Source organism: Rhinoderma darwinii, chromosome 1, assembly GCF_050947455.1.
Source record: "Rhinoderma darwinii isolate aRhiDar2 chromosome 1, aRhiDar2.hap1, whole genome shotgun sequence".
In the NCBI taxonomy this organism is placed as follows: Eukaryota; Metazoa; Chordata; class Amphibia; order Anura; family Rhinodermatidae; genus Rhinoderma; species Rhinoderma darwinii.
In genome coordinates, this window is record NC_134687.1 from 650,631,646 (window position 1) to 650,644,024 (window position 12,379).

Below are 12,379 nucleotides of genomic sequence, written 5' to 3' on the forward strand. Positions count from 1 at the left end.
TAATATTTCCTGACTGGTGAAAAAAATAAAAAAAATTAGAACAATGTTTAATCACCCACACACTAATTGTTTAACTTAAAAAAAAAAAACATGTTTTGCTGGCAACACATTCCCTTTAAATGATTTAGTTTCGTGCAGCAGCCATCTTGTCTGGAGTTCCCATCTTGTCTGGAGTTCCCATCTTGTCTGGAGTTCCCATCTTGTCTGGAGTTCCCATCTTGTCTGGAGTTCCCATCTTGTCTGGAGTTCCCATCTTGTCTGGAGTTCCCATCTTGGTTCTTTTGTAGTGAATAGGAAAGTCATTGTTCCTTTAACACAAGTTATGTTGATTTCGTATGTTTTATCTTTGACCTTGGCTCCCATACGAAGCTTGCAGTAAAGGCACAGGGAGTGAGAAGGGAGGGTGGCAAATATGTGTGTGAGAGCCATCTTACGGGAACATTCTGCCCAAGAGATAAGACACCTGCAAACCTAATGTGTGAAGAATTATAATGATGTATCTGGGATGTACGTTATGGTCTGCTATTGGCTGAATAACAAATATTGTCACATTGTCTCTGATTGGTTAACGACAAGCCTACACCCCTTCTAAATGATAGTATTATAGTTTGAGTTTGGTAATAAACCTTCAGAGGAGCATTTTGAGCATATCAGCAGCGTCTGCGTGTTTTCTTCTCCTCTCTCGATATATATCGGTATGAAATATCCTGATTTGGATGCTGAATAAAGTGCCTGGCCTGAGAGTCTGTTGGACTCTTCTGAATTTCAGTCTAATATATTTTGAGCCATTGATTTACACGACAGGATTTATACCGCGGATTCGCTGCGCATTTGTTGCAGAATTTCCCCCTTAAGTTCAATGTAAAAGTCAAGTTGCGCAACAAACGCCATTGTTCCCAGAATCCTCTGCGGCTCCACTGCGTGTTCACAGCAACGCTGCAGGTTACACATTTATAAAACAGAAGGCGTCATGTGACCCCCTGCAGCCAATCACAGGCCGGAGAGGTCACATGTCATTATAGGGGTCACCTGGACACAGCCGGAAGAGCAGGGTCGTGTTGCTATGGTAACGATGGGAGAGGTGAGGATCGGCCTTGTTGTATTTCTGTAGTAGATATTCAGGAGGATTATACGTCCACCATTTGGGGGTGAATATTCGGGGTGATTTCCTTGCGTGTTGTGGGTCGTATTCGCTACGTGTGAACATTCCCTTAAACCGCACGGTGAACGACATTAACAAGAAATGTATAAAAGTCAGTGAATAAGTTGTATGTCCCGAATATTATGTCATTACAAAATACGACTCGTCCCACAAAATATCCGACCACTACAAAGACCAGAAATAACAACTTACCCCAAAAAGACCGGCACTAGAGGGGTTAAATCCCGGCTAGGAGTCCAGTGGGCGGGGTCACTCAATGATTGACAGCTCTCTGTATACACACTCATACAGGGATGACAGATAGCTGAAGGACCTGTGATGACGTCACCACCACGTGCCCGGGCAGGAGGGGCGGAGCTTATCAGTGGAGTGGGGTGAAGGAGCGATGAATGAAGGAACAGTGATAACGATCACGTGTGGGGCCATGAAGATCATGTGACCAGTGTAGCGGTGATCGGAGGTAAGCAGTGCAAAATATAACAGCTTGTGGCTAAAGGACCTGTGATTACGTAATCACCTTGTGGCCAGGACGGGCGGGGCGGAGCTTATCAGTGGAGCGATGTGGTGGATGAAGGACCTAGGATAATATCAACATCACGTGACCGATGTATCAGGAGCGGAGCTCAGAATTGGGAAAAGTAAGCAATGGATGAAGGGGCGGGGCTCTGTGTGGGGACGTAGCTCCTGTTCTGTGTAAGGTGATGATGATCACGTGACATGAGTGGTCTCTGTGAGGGGGTGGGACTATGTCTCCTCTCCAATGATAAACCCCTCCCTCTCGCCCCGGTCACATGATAGTGACGTCATCACAGGTCCTTCAGCTGTTGTGTATGAGGTGGAGCAGCGCTGGTCGGGTGTACATGACTTCAGGTCACCTCTGTTGTATCGTGTTCTCTCTGTTATCCGTCCAGAGATTTCCCATGATGCAGTAGTAGGGTAAGGTTACATGCGGTAATTTCTGTGCGTTTTTTTGGCACAGTTTTGTACATAATTTAGTAGCTAATGGACAGCCAGTGACCGCAGAGGTGGAATGAGGGAAGAGGTAGATTTTCCCCGTGCAGCAGAGTTGTGAATGCGTAGGAGGGGTGCAATAGTGTTAGATGGGAAGCCACAGAGGAGGATGGTGGAGTAGTCTAGATGATGAGGGCATATGTACTGGCATTTATGTGTGTTTGAGGGTGAGGAAAGACTTCTAGAGGGTTTATGAGGTGGAGGCAGCAAGAAGTGGGAAGCGCTTGGCTGTGCTGTCTGACATTAAGGGTTATCCCAATACAGTGACCTGTAAGACGGGAAAAGTGTGGAGCCATTACCTGTGATTGATAGTTCTGGTAAGTGGGGGGGGGGTGAGTGAGTGAAATAGGGGTAAAGATGATTCAGTTTTCTCCATGTTGATCTTTAGGAAGCGGGAGGTGAAGGAGGCGATAACTGTTATACACTGCAGATAGCAGGGAGGGAACATCAAGACCAGGGAGGTAGATATGACCAAAGGTATAGAAGAGCAAGGGTCCCAGAACACTGGGACCCTTAATATACACTAACAGAGAGAGGGTGGAACAATGAAGAGGTGGTGTGTGAGTGGGAGATACTAAATATTATTTGGTATGAGGAGATGTCAAGGGACTAGAGAATTTCAATCAGGAGGGTGTGGTCGGCTATGTCGAAGGTGGTGGACAGGTCTAGAAGGAGAAGCACAGAGTAATGTAGAAGAAGACCGGTCTAGAAGGAGGAACACAGAGTAATGTAGAAGCAGAGGACAGGTCTAGAAGGAGGAACAAAGAGTAATGTAGAAGCAGAGGACAGGTCTAGAAGGAGGAGAACAGAGTAATTTAGAAGCAGAGGACAGGTCTAGAAGTAGTAGCACAGAGTAATGTAGAAGAAGACAGGTCTAGAAGGAGGAGCACAGAGAAATGTAGAAACCGAGGACAGGTCTAGAAGGAGGAGCACAGAGTAATCTAGAAGCAGAGGACAGTTCTAGAAGGAGGCTCACAGAGTAATGTAGAAGCAGAGGACAGGACTAGAAGGAGGATCAGAGTAATGTAGAAGCAGAGGACAGGTCTAGAAGGAGAGAAGCGCAGAGGAAAGGTCTAGTAGGAGGAGCACAGAGTAATGTAGAAGCAGAGGACAGGACTAGAAGGTGGTGGACAGGTCTAGAAGGAGGAGCACAGAGTAATGTAGAAGCAGAGGACAGGTATAGAAGGAGGAGCACAGAGTAATGTAGAAGCAGAGGACAGGTCTAGAAGGTGGTGTACAGGTCTAGAAGGAGGAACACAGACTAATGTAGAAGCAGAGGACTGGTCTAGAAGGTGGTAGACAGGTCTAGAAGGAGGAGCACAGAAAAATTTGAAAGCAGAGGACAGGTCTAGGTGGAGCACAGAGTAATGTAGAAGGTGGTGGACAGGTCTAGGAGGAGCACAGAGTAATGTAGAAGCAGAGGACAGGTCTAGAAGGGGGAGCACAGAGTAATCTAGAAGGAGAGGACCGGTCTAGAAGGAGGATCACAAAGTAATGTAGAAGCAGAGGACAGAACTAGAAGGAGGATCACAGAGTAATGTAGAAGCAGAGGACAGGTCTAGAAGGAGGAGCACAGGGTAATGTAGATGCAGAGGACAGGTCTAGGCGGAGCTCAGAATAATGTAGAAGCAGAGGACAGGTCTAGAAGGTGGACGACAGGTCTAGAAGGAGGAGCACAGGGTAATGTAGAAGCAGAGGACAGGTCTAGGCGGAGCACAGAATAATGTAGAAGGTGGTGGATAGGTCTAGAAGGAGGAGCATAGAGCAATGTAGAAGGTGATGGACAGGTCTAGAAGGAGGAGCACAGAGTAATGTAGAAGGAGGTGTACAAAGTAATGTAGAAGCAGAGGAAGAGGTCTAGAAGGAGGAGCACAGAGTAATGTAGAAGGCGGAGGACAGGTCTAGAAGGAGGAACACAGAGTAATGTAGAAGGCGGAGGACAGGTCTAGAAGGAGGAGCACAGAGTAATGTAGAAGGTTGAGGACAGGTCTAGAAGGAGGAGCACAGAGTAATGTAGAAGGTTGAGGACAGGTCTAGAAGGAGGATCACAAAGTAATGTAGAAGCAGAGGAGAGGTCTAGAAGGAGGAGCGCAGAGTAATGTAGAAGGTTGAGGACAGGTCTAGAAGGAAGATCACAAAGTAATGTAGAAGCAGAGGAGAGGTCTAGAAGGAGGAGCACAGAGTAATGTAGAAGCAGAGGACAGGTCTAGAAGGAGGATCACAAAGTAATGTAGAAGCAGAGAACAGGTCTAGAAGGTGGTAGACAGGTCTAGAAGGAGGAGCACAGAGTAATGTAGAAGGCGGAGGACAGGTCTAGAAGGAGGAGCACAGAGTAATGTAGATGCAGAAAACAGGTCTAGAAGGAGAAGCACAGAGTAATGTAGAAGGTGGAGGACAGGTCTAGTAGGAGGATCACAGAGTAATGTAGAAGCAGAGGGCAGGTCTAGAAGGAGGAGCACAGAAAAAATTAAAAGCAGAGGAGAGGTCTAGAAGGAGGAGCATAGAGTAATGTAGAAGCAGAGGACAGGTCTAGAAGGATGGGCATAGAGTAATGTAGAAGCAGAGGACCAGTCTAGAAGGAGGAACGCAGAGTTACGTAGAAGGTTGAGGACAGGTCTAGAAGGAGGATCACAAAGTAATGTAGAAGCAGAGGACATGTCTAGAAGGAGGAGCACAGAGTAATGTATAAGGTGGTGGACAGGTCTAGAAGGAGGAGAACAGAGTAATGTAGCAGAGGACAGGTGTAATGTCAGGTTAGGGAGACAGACAGGTGAGCCCTAATCTACCCGCCACTCAGTCCCTGCCTTCTTGCACGGCCCGTCCTAGGCGACGGCTTACAACTGGGCGACGGTCCCTACGCTCAGTATGTGCACGGCAGACAAACAGACAAGGGTACACAGAAGCTAAGGGAAATGGGGCAGTTGCCCACGGCAACACCGTGAGCAACAAGAGTAGTGAACGAGCCAAGTCAAACCAGGAGTGTACGAGGTACCAAACGCAGAGCGGGAGCGTAGTCAGTAAAGCCAGGGTCGATATGAAGCAGAGGTCAATAGTTATATCAGGAACAGCAGAGCCAGGAAACGAGAGAATCACAGGCAAAGACAAGCAGGAAATGAAGGTATAAATAAACCGAGGGCGGGAGCTGGAACCGTCTGGCCAGGCTGTGATAGGTTCTCCCACTCCTCAGCCTACCAGCCTGAGTGGTAGCAGATCGATTCACTCTATCAGACCTAGGAGCAGGTGCAGACTGATTAACCACGGGCGTCAGAAGCTGTGTCTGGCAGATCCTTTACAACAGGTCTATAAGGAGGAGCACAGAGTAATGTAGAAGCAGAGGGCAGGCCTAGAAGGAGGGGCACAGAGTAATGTAGAAGCAGAGAACAGGTCTAGAAGGTGGTGGACAGGTCTAGAAGGAGAAGCTTAGAGTAATGTAGAAGCAGAGGACAGGTCTAGAAGGAGGAGTACAGAGTAATGTAGAAGCAGAGGACAGGTCTGGAAGGAGGAGCACAGAGTAATGTAGAAGCAGAGGACAGGTCTAGAAGGAGAGGAGGAGCACAGAGTAATGTAGAAGAAGATGACTGGTCTAGAAGGAGGAGCACAGAGTAGTGTAGAAGTGGGAGAACAGGTCTAGAAGGAGGAGCACAGAGTAATGTTGAAGGCAGGGGACAGGTCTACAAGGTGGTGGACAGGTCTAGAAGGAGGAGCACAGAGTAATGTAGAAGGTGGAGGACAGGTCACACTTTACAGATACATACGCGCTGGACGGCCGGGACCTTGCGTACATACGCGCTGGACGGCCGGTCTCCAGGAACCGTGGTTGGTGTCTGTCATTCAGATGTAGATAAAAACGAGGGGCTGCTCTCCTGGATGCAATGTTTAGGTGCGGTGAGGATTCGGGTTGGATATCCCACAAATTGTTTGGAAAAACATCCCCAGCATTCAGTGGTAAATATGAACATAGAGATAAACGTGGATTTTTCAAAATGCTTTTATTTCTAGAGTATAAATGGTTTATTCTGAAACAGGCGATTCTTTTAGGATGTTTTAGCCTATCCCAGGCCTTTTGTCACAATGGCTTTAGTGATATTAAGAAAAGATATATATCAGTAATACATACATATAATGAATAGTGGCTCATGTTGGCATGGGTATGATACAGCGGTATTACACAGAAACTGACTGTAATGTAACAGAGTAAGGGCCTGTTCTCATCAGCGTTGGCTATCCGTTCCGGGGTTCCTTTGAAGGTTTCCGTCGGGTGAACCCCGCAAAGGAAAGTCAAACTGAAACCACAGCTTCCGTTTCCGTCACCATTGATATCAATAGTGACGGAAACATTGCTAATGGTCTCCTTTCGTCACCACCATTCCGGAAGGTTTCCGTTTTAATGACGGAATCAATAGCGCAGTGGTGCCGCTGGCCATGGGGGTTCCCCCGTCCCAACGGGTGCCCTCATGCCCGGTTTCGCCGCTAGCAGCCGTTATGGCTTCTACAGCGACATCGACACCACTGAGTGAAGAAGCGGCCAGGCGGAAAGGCGACTGCTGAGTCGCCGGGCCCAGGCGCTTCTGAAACAAGCAGGGGAAGGGAGCCAGCGCAGTGCCCCCTTCCATCTGCTGGGGTGATGCGCCATGTGCAATGGCACAGGTTGCACACCCCTAAGGCCGGCCCTGGGTGGGAGGGTAGTCGTCAGGGTCTCCGCCTGGAGCGGAATCCCCGGCAATGCTATGACCGGGGATTCAGCTCCTAGCTCTCGTCCACCTTCTCGCCGGGAGCTGCCGGAAGGTAGATGTGGCAGCACTCAGTGTTCATCCGGCCACCATTAAAATAAATAGGATACGGCGCCAGAACCAAAAACGCTGCAGGTAACGTTTTTAGATCCGGCTCCCAGAGAGGTCCGGCGCCACAACTGATGTACTCCGTGCCAGAACAGATCCCATAGAAACTATGGGATCCGTTCTAGCATCAGTGTGCTTCCTGCATTTGTTCAACACGTCGGAGGTAAACTGAAGCGGACGCCGGGCATATGTGAACGGCCCTTATGACGCGTAACAAAAAAGCGTAATCGTTGACCATTAAATGACACGTGGAAAGCGGGGATCTATCTGCTCTCCGTATTAGTGAGCGGGTGTCGTCACAATTTATGGGAATTTAAATGGAGGCCAGAAGAAAATTGTTTGTTATACAGAAGAATGAGATTATGATTAAAGTCAACATAGTATTTATACTGAAGGTTCACACTTTGTATATAGAAGCATATTAGATGAATAAGTCAGATTAATAATATGTCAAGAATGTGTCAAGCTACAAGATCAAAGTAACAAAAATAAGATATAATCCTGCAAAAATATAGTTATTAATTTAGAACATTCTCCCTAATACTGAGAGCAGATAGATCCCCGTTTTCCACGTGGCATTTAATGGTCATCGATGCTTTCTTCTTACGCGTCTTACTCTATTTTACATTGACGTCAGTTTCTGTGTCATACCGCTGTATCATACCTATGCCAACATGAGCCACTATTCATTATATGTATGTAATACTGATATATATCTTTTCTTTATATCATTAAAGTCATTGTGACAGAGGCCTGGGATAGGCCGAAACCTCCTAAAAGAATCGTTTCAGAACAATCCATTTATACTTTGGAAACAAAAGCATTTTGATAACTCCACTTTTATCTCTACGTTCATCTTTAGTACTGGGGTTGTTTTTCTATGTCATTCAGATGTGACCAAAGTTACTCTCCGGTAAAACAATCTACAAGGAATAGGGGAATACTGTAATAAATAAGAATTGTAGATGCCTCTGAAGATCCAGGATCTCTGGGGTAACTTCTAATATCTGTAAAAACTTATATTAGTGGTCTTGTAATTCATAAAGGGCATCTGTCACATTGACCACCCGTCTGATCTGTTGGCAGCATATTATATAGCAGGAGGACCTGAGCAGATTGTGTCTCTCCATTCACTTGTATAGGAGTTACAGAAACCACCTAACAAGGCCACCCAGAGGTGGGAGCCGCATCTATCAGACATTTCTGGCATATCCTGGGGAGAAATGTCCGTGTTGGGAATACCCCTTTATTCCATGTGGTGACGGCTCTGAGAAGATGTTTCTCTCAATGATGAATAAGTGAGGTTCTGTATGTCACACATGATGTTGTCCCCTGTATGATTTCCATCTTCTCCTTTCTTCATAAAGACGTCTGCAGTACTAGATCCTCCAGTTCCTCCAGTTTTCTCATCTTCTCCTCTACAACGTTCCTTCTCCTGAATGACCCACCAAGGATGGACAAGGACAGGAATGAGATGAGCAGAAGAATATTAGACTTCACTTTGGAGATCATCTACCTGTTGAGCGGAGAGGTAAACTTTTCTACATTATAGAACAAGTCACACATAGGGAAGGGACAATACATATGTAATGCCGGGGTAGGGAGACAGACAAGTGAGCCCTAATCTACCCGCCACTCAGTCCCTGCCTACTTGCAATGGCCCATCCTAGGCGACGGCGTACAACTGGGCGACGGTCCCTACGCTCACTATGTGCACGACAAACAGACAAGGGTACACAGAAGCTAAGGGAAAAGGGGCGGTTGCCCACGGCAACCCCGCGAGCAACAGAGTGGTGAACGAGCCGAGTCAAACCAGGAGTGTACGAGGTACAAAACGCAGAGCAGGAGAGCAGTCAGTCAAGCCAGGGTCAATATGAAGCAGAGGACAAGTAATACAAGCAGCAGCAGCAGAGCCAGGAAACAGACAGAATCACAAGTAAAGGAGGAGCAGGAAATGAAGGTACAAATAGACAGAGGGCGGGAGCTAGCTCTGTCTGGCCAGGCTGTGATAGGCTCTCCCACTCCTCAGCCTCCCAGCCTGACTGGTCGAGGAAGGAGTCACTCTATCAGACTTAGGAGCAGGTGCAGACTGACTAACCACGGGCGTCGACACAGAAGCTGTGTCTGGCAGATCCTTTACAACATAATATGAAGAATCCAGTGTCCTGTATAACAGCGTCCAGACCTTCCAAGTGACGTCAAGAAGCCAACAGCAGAAAAGCTGAAGATCAGCCACCAATATGGTCAGTTATGTGTCATGTCACAAATGCAGCAATAGTAATGTTGTAGAGCAATGAGAATGACAAGGAACCAGGAGGATCAGGATGACCTCTATATAGAAACATAGAAGATGACGGCAGGAGGAGAGCACATGGTCCATCTAATCCCCGAATATTATTTCCTTTTTAGTTTTGGCCTCGTTCTATTTTCCCAATGTCTTTTTGTAGGTGAGGTCTCCAGTATTACAAATGTGGGGTCACTAGAGCTCTATACAGCGGGGTCACAATCTCCCTCTTTCTACTGAGGGGGGAATACTGTGTTCAGTTCTCTAAGTGTCTCTCTCCATACACAGGAGTACACAATAGTGAAGAAGACATCGGGTGACTGTAGGACTCCCATCATCCATGAGTCAGGAGGATGGAGCCGTAGTCAGAGCCCCATCACAGAGCCTCCCCCCCACTCCCGGATACATGAGAAGAAGATCTTAGAACTGATCTACAAGATGACTGAGCTGCTGACTGGAGAGGTGACACTGCTGGTAAATTCTACAGTAACAGCACTGGAGGTGTCTGGGTGATGACTGTATCATTGTGTGTGTCAGGTTCCTATAAGGTGTCAGGATGTCACTGTCTATTTCTCCATGGAGGAGTGGGAGTATCTAGAAGGACACAAAGATCTGTACGAGGAGGTCATGATGGAGAACTACCGGCCGCGCACATCACAAGGTGAGAAGAGACCGATATATATATGTTTTGCATTACTGTGGACACAGGCTGGCACTGGCGGTCATGTTGAAGTCTTAATACCGTCATGTGCAGTACATATACATGTGTGTACAATGACGTGTAATGTAGGAGCTCCACAATTTCGGCTCCTTTTACATCACGTTAGATCCCTACGTTTCGTGCTGCTGGCTACCCATAACTCTGCATTAGGGTATGTTCACACGGCTTGTTTCTGGCCGTTTTTTGGGCCGTAAGCGGCCGAAAAAAAATCGGTAGCAGAACGCCTCCACACATCTGCCCATTGATTTCAATGGGAAAAAACGGCGTTCTGTTCCCAGTGGGCTATGTACACCTTCTGTAGGCATTTCTTTATTTTTCTCATCACATATTTGATTTAGTTTTTTTCACTTGACTGTAATTAAAAAGAAAATTTTTCTTTTTACGATACAAGTGTTATGTCTCCTCTATACACAGAAGCTGGATCATTCGCCATCAGCCAAATCTGTAAGTCAAGTGAACTGACAACTCGGCTGAGAGCGAGTCCTGTATATCCAACACACAGGATCACAATAATATCGATCACATCTAAGGTGATGAACATGGATACACAGGACCCGCTCTCTACCGAGTCGTCCGTTCATTTCACTTATGGATTCGGCGGATAGTGAATGAGTATAGAATATAGAGTATAGCTTCTGTGTATAGAAGATACGTAACAGCTGCATCATAAAAACTTTTAATATGTCAATATAATAACAATGTTTAATCACCTAAAACCAATATATATATATATATATATATATATATTATAGCCGGGTAGGGGGAAGTATGGAACGGGCTCACGGAGTGAAACCACTCCATGCGATGCAGGTGTCGGCTGTATGTTACATCCATCACTTCACACTATCGAACGGGATCACGCTTGAGCGTGATTCTGTTGGTTTAGCCCGTTAAATGCCGCGGTCAATAGCGACCGTGGCATTTAAATCGTTCGAAAGAGGGGGGTGACCCCCTCTAGCAACTCCTCACGCCCCCCGCAATGCAATCGCAGGGTGGCGATTGTTGCTATGGCAGCCTGGGGCAAGGCTTAATATAAGCCTGTCAGAAAGACGATATACTGCAACACATTAATATTGCAGTATATCCTGCAAGCGATCCAATGATCGCTGGTTGAAGTCCCCTAGGGGGACTAATAAAAAAAGTAAAAATGAGTAAAATAAAATTGTTGTTTTTATTTAAAAAGTTTAAAAAAAAAAAGCCCCTTTTCCCATTTTCCCCCTAGAGCATAGTAAAAAAAAAAATAGACCTAATTGGTATCGCCAAATCCGTAAAAGTCTGAACTATTACAAAATACCATAATTTAACCCGCACGGTGAACGCTGTAAAAAAAATAATTCGTAAACGCCAGAATCGCTATTTTTTGGACACCTCATCTCCCACAAAAAATGGAATGAAAGTGATCGAGACCTCACATGTACCCCAAAATGGTATCATTAAAAACTACAGCTTATCCCGCAAAAAATATTCCCTCATACCACTTAATCGACGGAAAAATAAAAAAGTTATGGCTCTCAGAATTTGGCGACACAAAATAAATTCAATTCTTTACACTTAGGTTTTTACTTGTAAAAGTAGTAAAATATAGAAAAACTATATATATTTGGTATCGCCGTAATCGTATTGACCCACGGAATAAAGTTAATATGTTGTTTTAATTGCACAGTGAATTCCGTAAAAATGAAGCGCAGAACACAATGGAGGAATCACTGGTTTTTTTCATTGTCCTACCCCACAAATATTTTTTTTCCCCATTTCCTGGTACATTATATGGCACAATAAATGGTGCTACGAAAAACTACAACTCGTCCTGCAAAAATCAAGCCCTCATAGGACTATATCGACGGAAAAATAAAAAAGTTATGGATTTTGGAAGGTGGAGAGGAAAAAACGAAAATTAACATCTCAAAGTTGGCCAATGGCCAACATGTTTTTATGTGCATTTCAATAAAGTATTGTTATTATTACAAGGTACAAATGTGTACTTGTTGTATTTTCTCCTTTTTGGATGTGTGACATGTCCACACGTACAGTTATGGGCATTCATTAAAAAGCAGGTGACGTCTTGACAATTTTTTGGTTGGCAGGGAACTCTCAAAATTGGGGCGCACTGTGTCCAGCTATTTTCATGTGTTTCCATGTCCACAGAACGCAGATACAGTTAAATACTATGGCGGAGCAGGGAGCCGTTGGCGTCCCGCCGTTCGCTTTGGTAGGCGACAGTCTACTTTAGATGCAGGAACATCGACACCGGTATTGAGGACCTCAACATTGTAATTTCGGCTCTGATCAGTAAACATAGAAGTGTAGAGAGAAGTGTCTGATATATAGACAGATATACAGTAGTCATGTATTCAGTCACTGTG

At 45.7% G+C, this 12,379-nt stretch overlaps 1 protein-coding gene across 2 annotated transcripts; it reads left to right on the forward strand.

Annotated features, from left to right (window-relative positions):
• The first annotated feature begins 1,511 nt into the window (after nucleotides 1-1,511).
• LOC142674310 (gastrula zinc finger protein XlCGF66.1-like) lies at nucleotides 1,512-12,110 on the forward strand. 2 transcript variants are annotated; one of them, XM_075847194.1, is made up of 5 exons: nucleotides 1,512-1,622; nucleotides 8,379-8,542; nucleotides 9,584-9,757; nucleotides 9,833-9,956; nucleotides 11,680-12,110. In XM_075847194.1, the coding sequence occupies exons 2-5, from the start codon at nucleotides 8,465-8,467 to the stop codon at nucleotides 11,793-11,795; spliced, it is 492 nt and encodes a 163-aa protein (XP_075703309.1). In that variant the 5' UTR covers nucleotides 1,512-1,622; nucleotides 8,379-8,464; the 3' UTR covers nucleotides 11,796-12,110. The 2 variants fall into 2 exon arrangements, with proteins under 2 accessions (XP_075703309.1, XP_075703308.1); XM_075847193.1 differs by lacking the exon at nucleotides 1,512-1,622 and adding an exon at nucleotides 1,987-2,098.
• The last annotated feature ends 269 nt before the right edge of the window (nucleotides 12,111-12,379 follow it).

What these genes read in the sequence shown, in the direction of transcription:
- LOC142674310 (XM_075847194.1), top strand. Translation starts at nt 8,465, where the DNA reads ATGGACAAGGACAGGAATGAGATGAGCAGAAGAATATTAGACTTCACT. An exon ending in CTGAGCTGCTGACTGGAGAG is followed by an intron (nt 9,758 to 9,832) that starts GTGACACTGCTG and finishes TGTGTGTGTCAG; the next exon opens with GTTCCTATAAGGTGTCAGGA. An exon ending in CCGGCCGCGCACATCACAAG is followed by an intron (nt 9,957 to 11,679) that starts GTGAGAAGAGAC and finishes TTAATTGCACAG; the next exon opens with TGAATTCCGTAAAAATGAAG.